Source organism: Musa acuminata, chromosome BXJ3-6 (genome assembly GCF_036884655.1).
Source record: "Musa acuminata AAA Group cultivar baxijiao chromosome BXJ3-6, Cavendish_Baxijiao_AAA, whole genome shotgun sequence".
NCBI classification, from domain to species: domain Eukaryota; kingdom Viridiplantae; phylum Streptophyta; class Magnoliopsida; order Zingiberales; family Musaceae; genus Musa; species Musa acuminata.
This window is the reverse complement of record NC_088354.1, coordinates 1,274,063-1,296,960: the sequence shown is the minus strand read 5'-3', so window position 1 is coordinate 1,296,960 and position 22,898 is coordinate 1,274,063. Positions and strand designations below refer to the sequence as shown.

The window sequence follows — 22,898 nt, the reverse complement described above, 5'->3', positions numbered from 1 at the left end:
TAAACTTATTGTTCCTATGTCTTGCTACTTTTCATCTTTAATTGCATGCCGATGGAGGGAGGGGGGGGGCTCAAATGGCATGTCCTTTTCACTAATAATTGCAGCATTTGGTGGGGCTCGAATGAGCCATTAGACTTGTTGGTGCACCTAACAAGGACAATGTGGGGTTTTCATGCTGTCACTGACCTAACTTTGCAATGATGCCATGGTGCCCTTTTCTTTTTTATCAAGATTTGTGGGCTTTTTCTTAGAACAAATAAAAGAAATTATTATTTGATGGGAGAGCTATTAATCATTTAGTGGCATCCACTTTCTACATAATAAATTCATGAGGGAGTCCAAATGGAAATTATGACTTGATGCAATGGTAATAATAATATAATGGCTTTTTTTTAATTTCAAATATAAAAAAAATATTTTTCATAAAACAAAAAATCTTTTTGTAACATCAATTATATGAATCTTTATTCACTATTTGTAATTATTTTTTCAAAAATTACAAATAATTATAAGATTATCCAACATTTTTTTTTTGGACAAGTAATTAATTGTCTTTTTAAGTTTTCTAATAGTAGTAGTAAACACAAGACTTATTTCTAAAATATGATTTTAATGTGATTGTGGGAACTTACTCATTACCACCCTTACATGGCATAGAAAAATGATCTCCTTGTCTTGTTGCTACCAAACTCACAACTACTTTCTTTATCCTATGCCTATCCAACTTGTCCTCTCTTGGAAGAGCTATAAATGGATACACACTGAGGCAGTGTTGTCTATGCACAACACTATACATAAATAAAAAAATAAAAAAAATATATATAAAAATAATATATATATATATATATATATATATATAATGTGGATAAATCTTCTCATTTTGATTTAACATTGATTTTAATAAATGGATTCAGATAAGTATTTATAACATTTTAGAAACAACATCACAAAAAAAAAAAAAAAAATAAAACACCTTAAAACCTATTTAAAAATACAAAAAATGATTCAAATGAACTTCTAATTTTAACCAAATAAATTATTATAACTTTAACTATATTATATCATAAACAATGTGTTGCCACTTAATATGTTTCTTGATATAATTTATAATATTTTTATTATCTTAATAAAAATATATTAAATATTATTAAAAAAATATTGTAAACGAGTTAAATAAAAATACCATAACAATTTAAAACTGATAAAAAATTTCCATGAATTTTTTTAAAGAGGTGTCCAACATAATATATTGAGGAGTTGACTTGCTTTAGAAAAATTATTTAGAAAATATAAATATTATTTAGAAAAATTGATTGCAGTGGATAAAAGGTGTCCAACACAGCACCCATGATGGACTTCCACATAGGGGAGTTGACTTGCTTTAACTGTGGTTAATGGACATGTCTGCAAATGACCTGACCTGACAACATCTCAAAGTTTGAGAGTTGCACACTCGTCTTCAACTTTAACCTCGCAATACCTCAAGACTTGATTGTGTCATTCATGTATATAACGTCAAAAAATAACTATGACTATATTATTTCTTAAATACATTTACTAATATATATATATATATATATAGCTTAAATATATTTAAAGGGTTTTGGTGCATTAAAATTGAGACATTAATCTGAATGTGAAGTGTGAGATTTCCTTTTCAGTGTTATATTATGAGGGGCAAAATGGTCAAATAAATTCAAGGCGGAGGCAGTGGGTGGAGGGGTAGTTTTGGTGTTTCACTTGGCTCGATCCAGTGTTTCTATTTCAAGTTTAATTTATTGTTCTTCTCATCTTTTTCCTCCCTTTCTTTGTCCGAAACAGAGAGCACTGAGAGAGTGAGAGAGAGAGAGAGAGAGAGAGAGAGAGAGAGAAATGGTGGGGGATTTTATGGTGTGCGTCGACAGGATCATCGGTACGGCGGCGTGCTTCGAGCCAGAGAATGGCATCGTGTCGCCGGTAGGGGACGGCGGGTTGGTGGAGGAGGGTTGCTCGGTGAGCAGGATGGCCAATGCCGATAATAATAATAATAAGAAGAAGAAGAAGAAGAAGGAGAACAAGGGAGGTGAAATGATAGAGTGCAGGATATGCCAAGAGGAAGGGGATGAGTGCGACATGGAAGCCCCTTGCGCTTGTAATGGAACCCTCAAGGTCTCTCTCTCTCTCTCTCGGTTGTTCTTTGTCCTTTCCCCATTCTCGCAATCCTTTTCCAGAATTTATCCCCATTTTTATGATTTTTAGTATAATAAAGTTGAGTTTTTTTTTAAGGGGGAAGGTTTCTTTTTTCCGAAGGAATACTTTTTTTTAATAAAAATTGAAATTTTTTTTGTGGGGTTTGTACATTCTGATTTATAATATCCATTTTTCATAATATAGTTTTAGGTAATTTTTCATATGCTTTTTTTTCTTGTGGATATTGGCATTCAATTCCTCTTTTAAGGTCTCCAAATGAGTAGAGCTTTTTGGTCGACTGTCGTACATGTCGTTACGGTCAATGCTACAACAATTACTGCTTCAACAACAACAACAACCGGTAATGTCCCAGTTAGTTGCAGTTGGCTGCATGAATCTTTTCTTGCCATTGTGCCCTAGTGAGGAAAAATATTACTAGTCCAAGCATAGTCAAGAAATTTGGGGAGGATAATTGACTAAATAAATATGGAATTAACATAGTGTTACTGAGGATAATTCACTATGCACTGTAGTTCTATAAATAAAGATTTGATTATTCTAAACTTAACTAAACATATGACTTTTTTCTTTTGTATTGTTTCTGTAAACTATATATCAGTCTTTCTCCTTACTCTCTCTCATCATTTCTCTTATAGCTTCTTGTATCTACCTATGAATGACCTGTTTCTAAAGATAGGTCAATTTTTGTTCTTCATTCAAGCATGTGATCTTCTAGGAATTAGGTTTTGTGTGGTCACAAATCTTCTTTTGTTTCATTTTATGTCAAATAATACTGGGAATCATTTGAGCTATTACTTTGGCCTTTGTATGCAGTTTGCCCACAGGAAATGTATCCAGAAATGGTGCAACAAGAAAGGAAACATCACTTGTGAAATCTGCAACCAGGTTGTGCTTCAAGATGCTGATATCTGCACATATGTTGTGGGCAAAAGGGGAATGCATAAACTTAGATGCAGCCTTGTATTCCTAATGTTTATTCTTTTAGGAAAAAAAAAATGAAGAGCTTGGATGCAGCTGCATTTCTCCCTTTAGTATGCATGCAAAATGCCTCCTACTTAATTTCTTCTGACATATATTTGTGCAAACTTAACCTATGTTGACGATCTTTTACATATAGCCTGACGTAGATCACCTCAAGGGCTTAGACTTAGTAAAATTGGCCTGATCTTTCCAATAGTTATTTTAAAGATGGCCTACCTGATTGTGTTAAATGGGGCATACTAAATCAACTGCTAGTATTATGGGTTGTCTCAAGATATTGTAGTCATACATCCTTATCTTTTAAGTTGCAACTTAGACAAGTATCTGAGTGTTTTTCAGCAGCAACCACTATAAATGCTCCGAAATCATTTGAATGGAAATTTCTGTGGTAGGATTTTATGTCCACTATAACCATCTTCTCCCTAAACCATCTGCCAATTCTCAATCCATGTGTTAGAAACAACATCTGCCAGACATCCTTTCCCTCAATCCTAGATTCCTACTAACCTTACACAATTTCAGGTTCTGTTCCTTGAGCATTAGTGATTTGAATTGAATAAATAGGTGATTGATACTTCCAGGTTCAATTTAATTAAAAATACTTTTGGGTTGCTGCAGAACTTCTCTCTGTGCCAGTCTATCCTGTGTCAAAAGTTTACCTTTCACGCAAGCCACTGAGTAAGGGGAACTGTCATGTACTATTTCTACCATGAATATGAAAGGAATTCTCAAAGAAGACCTTACCGTAAATATTAATTTTCTGTGTACAAGATGAAGTAAGTTTAGCCCTAAACCAAATTAGGAGAAGGCAAGTGACTGTAGAAGTGTATGCCCATATACTTAATGACTAGTGATTCATGTCAGGCAAATGACCTGATGTTGATTATGACACTCCTCTTCTAGTTTAAAAAAATATCTGAGTGTTCATAGAGGAGAAGCATGCCCCAAATTATGTTGGTAACCTTATGACACTAGAAACTTCTTTTGGATTTATTATTCTCACCTTTAGCTGGTAAAGCACTTACTGGAGTATTTCTGTGATAACAGGTTTTTGCCCCAAATTATGCTGCCCCATATAGACCCAGTCCTGATGTAATGGCTGTCGATATCAGGTACTTCTTGACTGTTTGTATTTTTTGTTCTAACGTAAATGCATGTTAAGTCAGTCTATGAATTTTGAAATCACCAATCAATTTTAAGGTGAATTGTGGGATTAATGTCTTTCAGTAGCTACTAGGAATTTTTTTGTGTGGACCAAATAACAATTTTAAAGAAACTACTTTGGAGCTGTCATGAACAGGCAACTCAATATTCCCATCATCGGAAATGTTTACAATGTTTATGTGACCATATTAATATATGTAGTCACCCAGCCAGGAACTACAGGAGGTTTTCTTGCTAAGATTTCACAACAAAGTAGATGCAAGAACTTAGGATTAAAGAAAAATTTTAATCGAACCTTTTATATGGCGTTTACCATTATTGTCAATGTTGTTTTACTCTCTCATGCAGCATTGCTTGCATCGCTTCCTGAATAGTTAATGACAATTTGCATAAAAGTTTCTACATAATTCGAGTGAACCACATGTTATAGTTTTGAATCTAGTCACAAGATATGCTCGGTAACCCTGGATTTTGGCTTTTAGACTTTTTTACATTTAAGTGTGTTGTCTATTTGATCTTGTGTCCATGATTTTTTTATGTACCATTCTGTGTGTTCTTTTTTGCTACAGAAGTAGGTCATCTATCAGAGATTATGATTTCCATTTTATTTTGTTGTATTCTGCATTTTCATTTTTTGTTATTAGCATTTAGGATGATAATGACTAGGGCATATATGTCATAAGCTTAAGGACATCATTGTCATGTTTTAGAGAAGAGGGAAGACTATTAAGTTCTCCCAATTGTAACTAACCGAAGCACCAAACTGCATCATCCTAAAAAAACTACTACTCGCCATGTTTGATTTGAAAAAAATGGTTCTGTGATTTCGGAGTCTATCTCATCTGTCATCCTAGCTATTGTTTGAATGATTTGGTCAGCAATAGAGAGTTCCAAGGGCATTTTGGAGAACACTCATGAACTGGGTCTACTATGTTAATTTCATATTTCATGGGATTCCATTAAGAGAATTGCATTTGTTCCAATTTAGTTTCTTGATACTAATTGTACTAACTTTACTTATAGTAGTGATATGTTCTTCTTCTTCATATTCTTCAGTCATTATCTATTTATTCACTGGTTTTTTTCAGGCAAAGTTGGGGTTCACGGTTTGATCTTCATGATTCCCATTTCCTTGCCATTGCTGCTGCAGAGCAGGAGTTACTAAATGCAGAATATGAAGATTATGCAGCCGCAAGTGCCCGTGGAGTTGCTTGTTGCCACACCGTTGCTCTAATTGTATGATCTATCATTATGTTTTCAACAAGTGCTATTTAACTTGCATCTATGAAGTATGGAAGTCAAAATGGTTAGTGATCTGTTACAGTTGATGGTGCTATTGTTTGTTCGCCAAATTCTTAGTGCTATGAAGGAAGTTGGAATGATGCAGGACATATCAGCATTATTCAATGTAAGATGATTTACTATATGTTCTAAAGTATGAGTATTAAATTATGCTAATTCTTATAACTAAAAGACACTTACTGTGAATCAATTCAAACAATAGAAAGAGTCAAATTTCTCACTCTTTTTTTTTTTCCAACCAAACAAGACAGTTCCAATTAGGACACAAACAATTACAGGTTTTCATCATCATAATATCACAGTGCAAAATTAGGTAGTTGCTGGCACTTTGGTGGAAATCCTAAAGAAACCATTTCCTCTTTAGTTAGGTAGTTTCTGTTATGATTTGACTTGATAGGTTGACCCAATAGTTTGGATAATTTGACCTTATTTATGTGATCACCAAAATGCCTTAGCTTAAGTTGCTAATAGTATACCTACTTAAACTTTATCAGTCCAACCTAACATCTCCTGATATTATACTAATCTTGGTTTCACAATAGTGATGTATGCATTGGATTCTCTGTAAAATTGAAGTATACATGTTTTGATGGATGATTGCTTCTCTTGATTTAGTTTATTTTAAAAGATTTTATGCAAAAGTTGGATTCTTATCTTAAATTCTTTTCATATTTTCACTCCTGTTTTATTTACAATGTGTCATAATATTACTCCTTATGCCAAGTGAGCCTTTGTTTTTCTCTTTTTTTTGAAGGTATGTGGCAATCACATGGAAGCACTTTTTGCAATTCTTACACAAAGATTTTAAAATATTGATGTTCTGTAATACTAAGTTGGTTTATCATATTGCAATTTATCTTTGGGAGAAGCTACTGTAAGTTTATTAGCCCAAATTGAATCTGGCCCATGTTGTTAACATTAGATGAATGGCCAGGGTTTTATCTCCAGACAACATTGTCACATTATAAGAGTATATATATCAATGGTAACAATGAGCATTAGTAGGATTAAATCCAAACCTTAGAATTCAGATTGACTAATAGTTGATTTTTCATAAAAGAACAATTACATACTTATATTGCTTAGTCTTTTTTTGAAAAAGGAGCATAGTTTGAAAACAATTAGTACATTTCTTTTCCTTTCATTAGAGGTTGAATACATGGTACCTTGAAATGTCATTTAGGTGGTTAGAATGCTGGAGGTTCTTCTTTTTGCAGTACGAAAAAGGTTATAGTTCTATTTTTGTCCCAAACATTAGCAAGATGCTTGTAATATAAGTGAAAAGATGATAATTTTAGATTGAGCTCTGTGATTATGCAAAGTCTGGTGCCATTGAGATAATGATGTGCTATTGGTGCAAGCCTGTATCATAATGAATACAATTCAAACATTTGTCAGTGCTCTTGCTGTTTCACAACTGTTAGAAATCCATAATATTTGGCTATTCATTTGCAGGTAACTCTCCAGTTTGCTGGCTTTCTCATACCATGTTATGTGATAGCACGTTCCTGCTACTTTATACAAAGCCGTTGGAGGCGGCAGGTATGCTATAATTATGAAAATGATATCCTTTTCTGCATGGATTTTTAATGGATGACAAACTGTGCTGGCCGGTGTATACCTGTTTGCCCGAGAACTAATATGAATGTTATGATACTGGTGCATAAAAATGTGATCTCCGCACACTGGAGATCCTGCATAAATATATACCCCACTGACATATCTATATTTATGTAGATAGACCTCTAAAGTTGGAATTTGTACCAAAACCACCTAGGATCGACCATGTACCATATAACAATTATGAACCTTAACAGAAACATTAGATAAACTTGCCTTTGTTTAGCATTAGATGATATTGTTAAAGAGTCTTGAGCAGATACTTTCAGTTAATACTTGATGCAAGATCTCAATATGATGATTGTCCTTAGTTACTGAAAATTCTAATATTTGAGGAATGAATTGAGTAAAACAAAATGTGCTAGTGGTATTTCACTTTGAAGAAATGGCACATTACTTGGATGTTCTGAATAGATTAGTCATCAACTATGCAGTAATCACAAATTCATCAACTTTCTCAAATTAGCAGCCTGCCCTCATGCAATGCAAGATTCAAAACCAAGTTTCAAAATAAGTTTCTATCTAAAAACTGATCAACAACTGTCAGGGTAACAAATCTAAGCGTCACATATACCATAATCATATCTATATGTGGAGTGGAGGTGAGCAAATTGGTTCAAGACTGCAATTTTTGCAGCGTTTAATATATTGCTTCTGGAATCTGGGTCTACTAATTCTTTTTGTTTGCTGATTCTTCAAGACGGTTGACATCCCATTTTAACATTCTTTTGCAGGTGTAGGAGTTCGAATGATGAGTTTCCGAAGATAAGAGAGCGTTCCCGTTTCGTTGCCAAATCACCTCTGATATTGGTGAGTTGTGCTATGCAGGTGGAAATGAATGTGGGTTCTATCTCCATAAGAGTGCACTGTCTGTGTTAAGCTATCGAACAAGTCCCGATTTCATGAAAATTGTACATATGGAAGCTTCTTATGTTCTGTGTGTCATGTATCGGCCCTGCAATTAGAGTAGGAACAAGGCAGCCTGTGTTTGCTCTGCCATTGTTGAATGTGATTAATCCTTCAAAACACTAATGTGAAACCTTTATGCAGTGTCCTGAACCAATCTCAGAATCAAATGTATATATATTTCCTTGGTATGTGATGTGATACTTCAGGCTCGATAAATGTATTTGATCCAACTAATCCAGTGGTGGGTTCTTGATCTTGATAAATGCTTGATCCTTGTCTGTTCTATTTTTGCAAGCTACATAAAATTCTCTTGATCGATAATATCCTGATAGCAAAATCTGCAACAATAAGACCATAATATTTCAATTATCTAGGATCGATGATATTAAAAATATATGAATATTTCAATATGGTGGATGGTAATTGCTTTGCCTCTTCTAATCAATAATATAGATAGATGTCTACGAATGAAAACAAAAACATTTCTTTTCCTATTATTCATGATAGACTTTATATATGGGAGTGAGTCATTATCATGAATCTTCCAATACAACATATATAAATCTTGTGCATACGGTATCATATACTTCCATTAAGCTTTTAATGCTCTTCCAGAAGAAACATATGTGAGCAGGTTTGAGAAGATAAAGAGATGGAGAAAAACCATCACCAATGCAGTTTAATGAGATTAATGACGAGAACATCACAGCAGAAACAAATTGCAGCCACCAGATTAAAGCTGGTGGAAGAAACAATAACACAGCGAAGGCAAAAAGAGAGAGAGAGAGAGAGAGTTCTCGTATCAAAACACAGCAATCGAAGCATTTCTTATGCCCTCTCCATCAGTTGCATGGCTTCCGATACGTTGGGCAGAGAGGGGATGGCGCCCTTCTTGGTGGTGGTGATCGCTCCACAGGCGTTGGAGAACCTTAGCAGCTCCCTCAGCTTCTTCTCGTCCTGCAACACAACACATGAATCAGCCTCTTTCCATCACTGTTCTAATGGCAGGCAAGCTTGTGTGGAAGAAAATGAAGCATGGCATGCTTGACCTGCAAAGCCGACTGGTCTTCGACGAACTTCCCCAGCAGTGCACCGACAAAGGCGTCGCCTGCGCCGGTGGTGTCTACCTGCTTGACGGCGAAGGACTCGACGCTGCCATGAAAGTCCTGGATTCAAGAAAACCGATGAGCTCAAATCTCGACCGAAGTATCAAACTAAAATTTAGATATAAATTCTCATGAGTTAATTCAAACTCAATCTTAAATCTCTTATAAGAATTCTAGAAAAAAGATCCATTTTATTTTTTGAGATCTCAAAGAAAAGCAGACAAATACACAGTAACTCTTGAATGAAATCTTAGAAGAAATGTAGCCGCCGTTCCTACAGAGATTATAAGATCTTAGGCACAATAAGAATCGTGATGCATATCATCTTGATTTGGTTTTGCTTCGTGTCTTCTTTCTTAATTATACTGATTTTAATTAAAGGAATGAATTTTATGAAACCATAAAGTCGATTCGAGTCAAAATTTCCTCGTCATTCTGCCATTAAAGGAATGAAGAAGCAGAGATAGGCTTTACCTTAGTGTAGTACTTGCAACCCTTCTCCCCGAGGGTGACGAGGAGGAGCTTGAGGCTGGGCCGCCACAGCCGCATCGCCACCTCGTCTTCCACCGAGTCTGTGCCGGTGAGGAACTCCAGCTCGACGTCGCTCACCTTGATGATGTCGGCCGCATCCCATATGCTCAGGATCTGCTCCCTGGCCTCCACCGCCGACGGCCACAGCGGTAGCCGCAGGTTGGGGTCGTAGGACAGCAGCGCTCCTGCCTCCTTCGCCACCTCCATGGCCTTCAGGTGAGCAGATCTACACGGCTCCGTTATCAGACTTATAGATCCGTAGTGGAACACCTTCGCCTGTGGGGACACACAGATCTGAGCTCAGTCGAAGCTAAGTTTAACGAGATCTAGCCAAGATTCGGTCGCCTGTGGAACACCTTTCGGATGAGGTCGAGGTTGAGCTCGGCCTCGGTGAGGAGCATGTCGGCGCTGGGGTTGCGGTAGAACATGAACTCGCGCTCGCCATCGGCGCGGAGGGTGACGAAGGCGAGTGCGGTGCGGGCGCCGGCGTCGAAGGTGACGCCGGAGTCGTCGACGCCGTTGTCGCGCAGGATGGCGGCCAGCATGCGCCCAAACTCGTCGTCGCCGAGCTTTCCGAGGAAGGCGCAGCGGCCGCCGAGGCGGGCCACCGCGATCGCGACGTTGGCCGGCGCTCCCCCCGGCGCCTTCAGGAACCCCGGCGCCTCCGCCAGCGACACCCCGGACACCGTCGGCACGAAGTCGATCAGCATCTCGCCGAAGCTCACCACGAGCCCGGGCGCGTCCCCGTTCACCGTCACCATCTTGGCTGCGCTTGATATGACTCAGAACAGCAAGAGCAAGAAGCGGAGAGGACGCTCAATGAGCGATTGGCGGTGTATATAACCAAGAAGAGAGACAGAGAGAGAGGGAGAGAGAGGGAGTCGGTGGGAGAAATGATCACAATGAGGAGAGATTGAGACCTCCTACCATGTGCTAAATAAGCTTGTTTTTTCCATGCCATTTGCAATTATAATGCTAATTTTGTGAAGGAAAAGAAATAATTAAAAGGAGAAATATTTATTACTTATTATATAAGATAAATTAAAAATATGTCATGTTAAAATTAAGTAAAAGTAGATGAAATGTTAATTAATCACTACAACTAAAACAGAAGAACAAATTAGTGGTACAAAGAGTACTAGAAAAAAAAATCTAAAATTAAAAATAATTAATTTAATTTGAATCAGGTCTAAGTGTGCACCAACTCTTAGGTTAGATCTCCACCAACCTCACCAAAATCTTTCTCTTTTCTTCCTCCCCTCTAAAATAATATTAGTTGTTGGAATGATCTAATCATCTACCGATAAAACCGACGACCGAAAAGATATCTCCCAAGTCTAATTCAATTATATTAAATATAAAGGAGATTAAAAATGAATGGTGAAAGCTTCTTCATCTTTGTTTTGCCGGTGTTGAATGAGCCATCGCCACCTCGGATGCCGAGGGGGAGAGGCTCGTAGATCTCGAGGGCGAAGACGACAAAAAGAGAGACATGTCACTTACCTGTGTTGTGATTGGAAACGAACCCGGTGGTTCCCATGGGACCCGCCTTTTTCTCCTGTGAATAAAGCGGTAAATGATCCGGGTAGACTATTTCAATTGGAGGAGCGGATCTTCGTTACCTCCGAAGGCCAAAGAAGCGAGTGATAATTATTTGTGGTAAGATGTTTTGTACCAAAACACTCTACCTGTTTTGTGATTGGCGGATTCGACCCTCGATCCGAAATCTTCGACGAGAAAGCGGGTGCGTGAGCGGGTATATGACGTTATTGGTATTGTTTTGGAGAGTGTATCAATTATTTATTTTAACCTTCGACCGCACCCCAAGCTCTTACCTATGGCGTTATTGGAGGAGTCGAACTGGGCCCAACGTGCCTCCCAAGAACGCGGGTCTTTAGCGGCTATGTCGAGGTCTAAATAGAGCAGGTGTTGCTATATTTTTCCACCTTGGCACTCGAATCTTTTACCCGTGTCTTTATTGGAGGAGTCAATGGGTCCCAAAGTTTCCTCCGATAAAAATGCGGGCGTGGAACGCTGTTTCCGTCACATCGGGTAACGGTGCACCGGTTGTTTAGGACCCGTTACAGATCACGAGGCCGCGTCACGTGCGTAGCTGCCATCTTAGTGGACCTTCAAACTAATTCACTTGGAAGCATACCCACTCCATCTTAGTGGATCTCGTCGGGTCAAACAAGATTATTCACACGTTAAATCGCCAAATCACTACATATGCTTACAGTTCGGGTCGGGTTAATAGACATGATCCGACCCGCCTCTCGTTGGGCCTCGACTCGTATCACGGGCTATGCACAAATATTACAATCGCCCTAATCAAATTAATCTCATAAAAAACATCCGACCCGCTATCATCCGTTCTTGAATCCAAGAAAACACAAGAGCGATCTCATGGATCGGGCTCGATGCGGTGAACCCGAACCCGGATCAACATGAAGTGGTCTCCCTCGATTGATCGATCGATCTCCACCGGCGCCTTTGAGCAATCCTTCCCTGTTCTCGCCCCTCCTCTCGTCGCGTCTCTTCTCTCTCTCTCGGTGGTTCTCTTCCGGCTTATCCCTACGATCATCGCGAGCGCCCAGCAGATGAACGGAGCTCTGGAGACTCCTCGTGTCGAAGAGGTACCGAGCTAACCCCGCCTATCCCAAACCCTAGCCCGCCCTTTCTTTCCGCTTCTTAGATTCCAGACCTTGCAAGTTTGGTTCGATCTTTGATGATCGATTCTGAGCTTTCTGTTTGATTTTTCATGGATTTCTTCTTTAATTGGTAGCTGCTTCGATATATAGCTATGTTTTTTTTTACTGGATTTGCGAGATGGGATTCGGAGTTAGGTTCAAAACTTGCAGCTTCTTCACTTGCATCCATCTGGGGGACAGCGTGCAGTTGTATTTGCATGTCGTTTGTCAATTAGAAGATGTCATACATACTCATCTTTGTTTTCTTTTCTTATCTACTATGGAACTGAGTGGCTCTGTTGGTTTGGCCGCAAAGTGGTACGAACGATGCCCTTGAAGGAAGACCTATTTTGGAGTATAGAGCAATTCCAGTCCTGAGAATTAACATAAATAGGTGGCCCAGTCCACATTGCTCTCTCACCAGTGCGACATCTTGGGAGGGTCAATGCATGACTGAAACCCTGGTTACCCAGGTCACAAAGGAATAACAACCTCATCCTGATGCCAGACTTGCCTTTTCATTCTTAAGAATGTTGTCAATTACTCAAATATATGAGTTTATGCACGCCTGCTTGGTTTCTGCTTGCACTTTATATTTTATTCCTTGGATCTAATACATTGAACGGAAGTATTGAACAGAAAATATTGTTGTGGTCAGCAAGCGCATATCTATGTGAAAAACAATCTGTTTGCATCTTGATATTATGTAAAGCCTTTCAAAGGACCATGAGAATCAAATAGAGATGCTAACTGTTGAAATTCTACTCACTATCTGACGAGCAATCTTGTTCTGTTTTGTCAGTCATCGTCACACACACACACATACACACACACATATGTGTGTATGTGTGTGTCCATTTTCTTTTTCTTTTTGAAGTTATTAATAAAACTGATACAGTGTTGTTTCTGGTTATAACTTTTCTTGCAATTAATTGACTGAACATGCTTTCCTTGCTTTTGTTTCTCTCCTCCATGTTCTTTAGAAAATGGTGTTAATTTACTGCTTGGTTTTCTTGTTTTGGGTATACAGTTCCAGCTGTATACTAAAAAATTGTAACTATGTTGATTTTTTTCTCTCTTCAGTTTTATTGGACATAAAAGTGGAATTATTGGGACTAGCTGTTTTGGAAGTGTAAAGTCGAGATGATGGATTATCAGAACTTAAACTTCTATCTCAAAAAGTCGAGAAAGGAACTTCAGAAATTGTGCAAGCAGCATGATCTTCCTGCAAATAGAAGCCATGCTCAACTAGCCAAGTCGCTGGTTTCACTGTTTAAGGTAGATTACCATATAGTTTATAAAATTCCTCCATAAATATATAAACTTGGTGGCAGTCTAGTTGCAATTTAAATTTGTTAAATACATATCTAATGTTTTCGCAGAAAAGAAATGCCAGTTCAGCATCATCACTGGAGAAATCAACTAATTCTAAGGATGGAATTTCCAAAAAATCATTTGTATTAGAAACAAAAGTCAAACAAACATTCATTTCTCTGGACGAATCAGCCGGAGGTAAAGGTCATATGTCATGAAATTTGCAATTTTGCTATAGTCATGCCAAAGTGCCAAAGGAATTATTTTTAATCAACATCCAGAAAATTTTTTGTAGGACTGTTTGGAAGATCAAATTCTTCTATGGTTAATATACATGGACGGTCTTCTAGCGTTAGTGAAATTCCAGGTGAAAGTAGATCACTCTGTCAGACTGGTAATCAAATGAAACTTATTGGCCATATGGTCAATCTAACTTCTGAAAAGGTATGTTTATACTTGGTTAATATTAATTTCATTGTGCATATTATTTAGGACATATTTTTTTAATGCAGCCACAAACATGGCCTGCTAATAATAAAGGTACGGAAGGTTTTGGATCTTCTTCTGAGCATTGTAACATGGGAACAATATCTTGTGTTGCTGCTGATATCCAAGAAATTGCAACAAATCGACTTCATGGTCTGGATTGCAAGGAAGCGAGTTTCAGAAGTGCATCTGGAAAATTGTTGGATCATAGAAATCCAGAGGAGAAATTAACCCAGGATGCTATTACAAACAGTAGAACTTGTAATACCATTCCTGTACCATGTGAACATAATAAACCTCAGGAATACTCCATGGAAAGTGGGTTTGTATCTGCTGATGAAATTTCTACAAGAACCCCTTCACTTCAATTCTTTGTGATGTCAGAGGAGGGAATTAATTTATATGTTGATTTGAATTCTAGTCCATTAGAATGGATCAATAGCTTAAAGGACGAAGTGTGTGTCCATCAAAATGCAGAACATCATGAGTCAATGACTCTTTCAAAAGATATTAGTGGTTCACCAGAAGATGATCATATGAAAATTTCACCATCTGTTGACAGTGGGATGCACCTTCAGTGTGTTGGAGTTGATCGGAACACTGGTTGTACTAATTCATCATTGAGTTCAGTTGTCAGTGAGAATTGCAATTCTGAGGCTTACCCACCTGACACAACTGTGGTGACATCTGGATCTTCTGTTTTGACATCAGGCAGTGTTCCTGCTGGCTTATCAGGTTTGGAGGAGAATCAAGTGGTTTCATCTTCTTGTGCAGCTTACTCAGTTCAAAACAACGTGGCATCTGATATTGCATCTTGTCCTCAAGAAGGTACAGTGTTAATTCAAGACTCTATTGATGCTTCCTTTGCAATGGTCAAAGGCAATGCATCACTTCCTGATGCTTCTACAAAATCTATTGATAACAAGGATGTTGGTGCCATTACTCCTGTTACAACTGATGGCTTCATTTCTAAGACTGCATGCATTGATTTTGTTGGTGTTGAAGATAATGCTGTATCTAATACATTGAGTGACGTTCCTGATAAAAGTAACCTTCCTATGTCCAAGGATATACAGAATAGTACAGACACTAATCATTATGGCCATCTTAATAATTATAGTAGAGCATGTGAAGACTCAATTATGCATGCCACCGACGAGCTGCCAGAGAATGCCAGTCCACACGAAGGGTTGCCAAATTCTGTTCAGCTTATTGGACCGATGGTACCAGATGGTCCAATGGCCGATGCACAGTCAGAGGTGGGGGCAGCAGTTGGCCTTCTCTATCAACCAGTATGTGTTAACTCTGGAACGGTGAATCCTGAGGATCAAACTTCAACGTTTCAAGATGAATCGGTAATTGTTTTTTTCTTGCACTAAATTCTCGGTACCTTTTAAGATGTCAGGCTTTTAAAGGATGGTCATCAACTTTTATCACATTAAAGCTATTGCATTTTAGTGGAGAACCATGTATGCACAAATGTATGTGATGGCACAATAACTACATAGTAGACTTTTTTCATTTGTTTGGAGAATCCTATTTGCCTGCTCGTCTAAGCTGAAAGGACACTGACTTCTTTTAGAAGTCCATGTTGTTCTTTTTAATAGCATTGGATTATGTCTTTTCTTTTGTAACCATAATAATTGTGGGACATTGTAAGTGGGCTCTATTTGCTATTTTATGAATTTATAACTGATGCCTCCTTTATGTTTGATAACCAACCAACTGTACCTTTTGATGCAGGGTCACAGCACACCATTGAGGGGAAAGGACACTTCAGAGTAAGTGACGTTTGATCAAAGCTCGAGTTGCATTTAAATTCCTTACAGCATTTCAGCATTAAACATGGTTTATAATATGCAGATGTTCTGGAGTGCAGACTTCCCTAGACAATTGTTCCAAGAGATCTAGCAACGTAGAGTTTCCTGAGGAGATCCATGTTAAGAGGCAGCACACTTGTGAAAATATGAGTGGGACAATCATGGACTTAAAAAGCACTAAAAGTTCAGCCAAGGAAGCAATGTCTGATGAGGTTGTTATACCTAGGCGTTCCACAAGGCTTGTCTCTAAGGTTCAGTCTGCTCCTCTTTAAGATTTGTCCTTAGACAATAGACATGGATTTACAGATGTTGAAAATTGTTATTAGTGGGAGTTTCTTCAGTTCTTATAATTGCATAAAGTAGTTTAGTTTGCTAAATGCTGTTAAGTTAACTAGTAATTTTTACCATTTTGCAATTTGAGTCAGGAACCTATATCTTGTCATACTTGGGATCTTCCTTGATCCAAGACTTTAGATGTACTGGACTTTTTTTGTGACTTCCAAATGTTATCCAATACCCAATCTTCAATTATTTGTTGAGTTTACTTATTCATGTATTCAGAGATAGTCTTACCTAACCTAAAACAGTATTACAACTTTTCTAATCATGCCTTAAACTCATATAACTTATTTCTACTCCAGTTTCATCTACTAGTAAAGGTTATCAGGTAATAGCTTATACCAGGGATCTGTTTTGAATGGTAAAGGCATTCATATCACATGCAAATACGCAAAGGTATAGTGTTGACAGATAGTGCACATTTAGGATTGTTTGGGCACTCATCGTTTCTCAAGTTGTCATGTGTGCACTTATTCTTTACAATAGGTATGGTTTTATGAAAAATATCCATAATAAAATCATGGTGAAGGCTCCTTTTTTTCCTTTCGAAACATGTTATTTTGTTTGGAAAACAAATTCTTTTTTTAAGGCTGTGAAAAATTTCTCATGTCATATGGAGTAAATGACTTTTTTTCTTTGAGCTCCTTGAGATAGTTGATTAAATTTTCAGGAAGACGGGACACCTTTAATGAGAACATGTCTTCTACTTCATGTGGGCTCCTATATAGTCCTGCAGCTGAATAAAGCACCTTTCCCTTCTCGTCTCATCACGATGGAGATTTCTCCATTGTTATTTTTTCCTAATTTTGACCCCAAAATATACTGATTTTGTTTCATGTCATTCGTTACCTTAATGCAATCACCTTCAGTTATCTGCCTTCACTGAAGAGCCGTTTAGGTGAACTAATCAACTTATCTTTCGATCAGTAATTCTTGCTAGCTAAAAATGCTTGTCCATGACATACTAGCACTTGTGGAATTAAGGGTAATGTTCCCCCATTCCTGATTTTCTTTTACATTGTCATGGTAGTTAACAAGTACCTTATTATTTCATCCTCCCTTCTTTGTTCTGACAGCATCTGAGGACACCTGTAAATTTGTCTATTGTAAATTTGATAGGAACATATTAATGATGGTGTGCAACTCCTATTCATTATGTTATTCACCCCTAGTTGTTAGTACATCTTGGCATCTCTATTAATAGTGGTTCTTGACATCTATATTTTCTAATAGGGAGAAATTGGGATCTCATTTTTTATCTATTGCTAGCTTTATTTGTTCTTATGAGTCCTTTCTGTAGGACATAGCAGATGATCCGCAGTTGAATTGGCTCAGAATTGTTTGATCTACATGAATTTGAGCCGATCAAATGGGTTTATCTGCTCCCAACTGATGGCTCTGCTGTGCTAGGTATTGTGAGCAATCTTAGTGATGAAGAAATTAAAGATCACTTGAAAAAGAGTGATATGATGATTGTCAACTAGTTAGATAAGAATTTTGTCAATTTAAAATGCTAGTCTTGCTCAAAAGACAAAACAAATAGTCTTGTTCTTTTTGCTCAAAGATGCTAAATTTATTGAAACTTTAAGCAAATTGGGTGTAATATGTAGTCAAGTGTTTTCATAGTTTAGCTCAAAAGATCATGATTGGCTTCCTTATCAGGATTAGAATCTGGAATCTTGGGATTGGACTAGATCATCTGGGTCAGGTGAGTTATGCTCAAGTTGAAATCTGTCTCAACGGACCTTAGATCAGCTGAAAAGTTGTCAAGACAGGTCAAAATGCACCATACTTAGCTTTGGATAAGTTGGAATTAGTCAGGATTGGCTGGTGTCTAGGATCAGGTTGGATTGTGGAGATTGATTGACATCAACCAATTCTTGAGTTAGGTTAACATCCTTTGACAAATTAGAATTAGGGAAATCAGTTGATATCGACTGGATTCACTAATTCTTGAGTTAGGATAGTCAACCATTGAAAAATTAGAGGTGACTGGGTTGGTTCAGCTTGCCCCGTTCAGGATTGGTTGATTTTGGAGAACTTTGTCCACAGAAATGAAATGTGAATGCTATTTCAGCTTTAGATTTTGCAAACTTTTGAAAGAAACTTAGATTTTGCAAACATGGAGCTGAATCCCTTCTGATCTGGCTTCCCTATTTACATTACAAAAGACTCTTGTATTTCCATTTCAAGTAGGAATATGATTACAGAATCTGAAGTACTCCAGCATGTTGACGGATACAATATTTCTCATTAATCTTATGGAACTAAAATTCTATCTGCTTCCAATTGTCTTGGCTGCACAGGTTGAGCTTATATTTTAGAAAATGCATTTTGTTTTCTTATTTATCCTTGATTAAGTCAAACAGATCTAGATTTAACAGTCTACTTAAAAGATACAAAGTGGATTAAACTTAAACCTAATGCCAAAAAAGATTTGAAGGGATGTTTTTGCTAATAGATCCTGTTAATTGTGGCATAAGCTTGTAATATATGGGTTGTCCTTGATGTTCGATGGGCAGAAGGAAAGTGATTTAATTTAATGAATGAACATGCAGGAAAATAATTTCAGCAACATTTCTTTGACCTCAAAAAAAAAAACTTGTGACATATAACTCGGTACTTGTATTTGTAAGTTGGTCCATAAGCATAACATTATTATAAAGATATTCATATGTTCCTTTGCCCTCTAGAATTTTATCTGCCAACTGTTTCTCTAATTTAGCACCATCAGCTTCTATTTCTTGCAACCCTCTACTGTATGTTATATATGATGATGCTAATACAAATATTTGGATTTTGGATACAGGTAAAATGCCTTATCGTCACAAATTACTCCTTACAAAATGCACATGTTTTTCATCTTGTCAAACAAAGAGTTTATTTATCCAACAATTGCATTCAGTGCTAGGTCTAAGCAAATCTCCAGGCTTCATCATGTTGCACCTGGATGAGCCTAGTGGTCAAAACTTTAAGCCATACGGGCAAGAATGGTAATGTAGAGAGGGTTTATTAGTAGAATATGAAGTTTTGTATAGTTAGATTTGAAAAAATATATATTACTAACTAGTCTCACAAAATAAATTTTGAAATATTGAATTGAGCAATGGAAATCTAAAATATAAGAAAAAATGTATAAAGTGAGAGGGGCAAATATGAGAAATAAGACTTTCATATCTAGCATCTGTTCTATGCTTTTGTGAAAAAAATTAGGAAGAGGAATAGGGGAATTCCAACATGTGACTCAACATTGAGCCAAGGTCCTGATTTATATCAGCTGACTAAGCTGGTCTGACTCATGAACGTGCTCTGTTTAGTGAGTAGTGTTGATACTCTGCTGTCTTGTTAGCTGTGGCACATGTATGATAGGTCTTAGATTCAATTGCTATACACCTTTGGTTCAGTCTTTCTATATACCGCATGCATGCTTGCATGTATACCATATACCATATACCACATGCTTTCTTGCATGTGGCTTGTGCACATGCATATAGAAAGAATATAGAGTTGAATGCAGGAACACTTTTTTTTTTCTCCAGGCCATACTGAATAAAGTAATTGTTATAAATTTCTTGGAAAACAAAGGAAGAACCTGTGATGGATGTGCAACTGACCATGCTTTTGCTGTAACTTGATTAAATAGGGAAAAATAATCTGTTTAAAGAGGTCAAGAGATTTTGGATGTAAATGACCATTTTAGTTTTTGAACACTGGTAAGTGTTCTGTATCATGCATCAAAATGGTTCTTTCAGTACTTCCTTGATTATAAACTTCATGACCTACAATTTGTTGACTAATTTGTTCTTATTTTTTGTCTGTGTGCAGTAAAATCCATTGCATGTCACAAACGACTGTTCCTGTACTGTGTTACAGTTGCCATTTGTTGTTTGCTCCAGAGACCAAGCTTTCTATTTGAACTTCAAAAAACAACTTTAAACACTGAACCAACTCCAGCGCCTGTCATCAAGAGGATTGTAGGCCATGAGGGTTCCATGTAGAATCTTGAAATAACACCCAGATGGCAACAGCATTGCATCATGGAATTGGTTCAAGACCAGCATCTGAAATTCCATCCTATCCCTTCTAAGTTCCTGGTATTTCACAATGCAAAGGGAACAAGCCCTCTCAAAATCAACTTTGTATTTATGTTTAATGTTGCTAGACATTCATACAGGTCGATCATTTTTCAATAACATAGAAGACTTGTATTGTATGTGTTCATTACTTGTACACTTCATTATAAGTTTCAGATCAGTTATTTAACTGATAGTTGATGTGTAATGAAATACTGATATGGAATTTGATGGATTAAGTTTCTGATTAATGTTAATTCTATATTACTAGACAGGAGACGCTACATGGAGAAAATGAGGTAAGAAATCCAACTCATAACTCTTCCATGATATTAGTCCTCTGTCACATGGCCTATTAACCCTTGGCTTTCCATATCATATAATACATGTATGATTATATTAATGTTGAAGATAGTTGTTGTGAGGATTATTACATCTACATGATAAAGGTTTGTGAACTTAACTTGGCACCCATGTTTTTCTGCATTTATCATATACATGTACTTAGCTGTTAAAGGTTTTGTAACTTGTTTCATGATTACATGATATTGTGAATTGCATTGCATCTAACTTTGTCATTCATGTCATTAGAATTCTAGTACCCCTTGTTTGAGGGTAGAGAGATGGTTGGGACACAACTGCATGCCAAAGGTGAGTTTCTTTCTAATAATGTTTAGAAGTGTTTCCAGCATAAGCTTCCTATAATTTTCAAGGCAGTGATTCATCAGGCTATCATATCAGCTATGGATCTTTAACTTGTTTACATAATCTTATTGTTAAATACATTAATGTTATGACTGTTGTTTGGTGTATGATACAGACCCAAACATATTTGAAAGATGATGAAATTTGTGCTCTTCTGTAGGTCTCTCCGGTTATTACCAGCAAGATTCACTAAAGTCTTTATATACTAAAATTCATATGAACTACTAGCCTACCAATTGGCAGTAATTTTTATGGGCTCTCATCCTCACATATTCCTTACGAGTCAGGAACCGTTTCTTGGATTTTATATGTAGACTTAGAAAACATTAGAAGTTGAAAAGCATATTGTAACCAATGATCTTTTCATAAATGCATGATGACATTGTGATGCTTTGAAGCATGTCCTCACGGTATATATATGCATATAGATTGAAGAAAATTCTTATATAGATCGGTAATTATTATTCAGGCTATTGTGTTAGTCATTGATTAGCAAGTAAATTTTGATAATGCAATATGAGTGATTTTTCGTAGGTGTATTTTCAGAAAAGTTTTTTTTTTTCCTTTTTTTCAGCAAATTTCCTGTAGAGTTCTTAGCTTTTCTCCATTTATAGCAATACCTCTGTACTATTTCCTTTTATTTCTCCTATCGAAAAGAAAGTTTTGCTTAGGACACAAATGTGCAAATTGTAGAGCATTTTGGTATTATTAAAAAAAATATGGGACGATTTATGAGAGGGAGGGAGAAGAAAAGAAAAGAGTTTTTTTAGGAGAATTTATTTAATTTTTATTATTAATAAAAATTAAATCTTTTAAATTTAATTAAACTTATGATTTTTTTTATATCTCAAAGGTGATAAAAAAAATTAGATAGTCGATCCCAAATAGTTGGATCTTACGATTTTATTATTATTATTATTATTTATCATTTAATTTTTAAATCTTATATCCTTTTTCGTAAGTCAATTTTAAATATCTCATGTGGGAATTCTCTTGTAATTATTGGGCGACAACGATTGGCCATATGGTAGTTGGCTTATGCTTGTCTAAGGTCGCATGTGCTTTCTTCATACCCTATGCGTCTTATTATATCATTATGTCATTATGTCCATGTACGTGTCGAGTATCATGACGTCGCTCATCACCACAACCACTTTCGTATTGATGTGAGCTACATCAAGTAGAGACCAAGGCAGAACTCAAATAATATGGTGTTGTGTATTTTGATATGAACTACTTCTTGCATAAGTTTTATCTATACGTGATATATCTTCAATTGTTTTACGATTTCTATTTAATATATGTATATATTTATTTAAGTGTATACAAAAATATAAGAAAATTAGTTAATGAAAATAAATAGCTTGAATCCATGATTGAAAATTTAGGATTATACGGTTAGTTGCTGATCAAACTCGATGACGGAACTCAATTTCTATGGATTATGAATCCTTTGCATATGCAATTGATATATAATGTGATCACATCTCTCCCAACCAAATTGCTATCCTCACCTAACCTCTTGCTCCTATGTTGCCACATAGCTCGTTTATATATGTATAATATAGGAGACAGGTTCTCCATGTTGAATTATCTGTCTCACTCTCGACTTGTCTTCTCCCTCCCTCCCTTGCTTGACTCGTCCCAACTACAAATCCCATCAATGAT

At 36.7% G+C, this 22,898-nt stretch overlaps 3 protein-coding genes across 5 annotated transcripts; 2 read left to right on the top strand and 1 right to left on the bottom strand.

The window, feature by feature from the left end:
- Positions 1-1,814: 1,814 nt before the first annotated feature.
- Positions 1,815-8,371, top strand: LOC135641550 (uncharacterized). The gene is made up of 7 exons (XM_065156969.1): positions 1,815-2,148; positions 3,004-3,075; positions 4,219-4,283; positions 5,424-5,571; positions 5,660-5,743; positions 7,093-7,179; positions 7,992-8,371. The coding sequence occupies exons 1-7, from the start codon at positions 1,873-1,875 to the stop codon at positions 7,995-7,997; spliced, it is 738 nt and encodes a 245-aa protein (XP_065013041.1). The 5' UTR covers positions 1,815-1,872; the 3' UTR covers positions 7,998-8,371.
- A 448-nt stretch (positions 8,372-8,819) lies between these two features.
- Positions 8,820-10,703, bottom strand: LOC135641549 (fructokinase-1-like). Its single transcript, XM_065156968.1, has 4 exons — positions 10,160-10,703; positions 9,747-10,079; positions 9,216-9,332; positions 8,820-9,123 (listed from the first exon to the last, which is right to left on the bottom strand). The coding sequence occupies exons 1-4, from the start codon at positions 10,562-10,564 to the stop codon at positions 8,995-8,997; spliced, it is 984 nt and encodes a 327-aa protein (XP_065013040.1). The 5' UTR covers positions 10,565-10,703; the 3' UTR covers positions 8,820-8,994.
- Positions 10,704-12,280: 1,577 nt separating this feature from the next.
- Positions 12,281-20,797, top strand: LOC103971116 (uncharacterized). Of its 3 annotated transcripts, XM_065156981.1 has the most exons (9): positions 12,281-12,439; positions 13,577-13,771; positions 13,876-14,005; positions 14,103-14,251; positions 14,320-15,648; positions 16,037-16,074; positions 16,157-16,364; positions 20,096-20,165; positions 20,278-20,797. In XM_065156981.1, the coding sequence occupies exons 2-8, from the start codon at positions 13,637-13,639 to the stop codon at positions 20,141-20,143; spliced, it is 2,037 nt and encodes a 678-aa protein (XP_065013053.1). In that variant the 5' UTR covers positions 12,281-12,439; positions 13,577-13,636; the 3' UTR covers positions 20,144-20,165; positions 20,278-20,797. The 3 variants fall into 3 exon arrangements, with proteins under 3 accessions (XP_065013053.1, XP_009383347.2, XP_065013054.1); XM_009385072.3 differs by lacking the exon at positions 20,096-20,165; XM_065156982.1 differs by lacking the exons at positions 20,096-20,165; positions 20,278-20,797 and having other exon boundaries at positions 16,173-16,288.
- Positions 20,798-22,898: the final 2,101 nt, after the last annotated feature.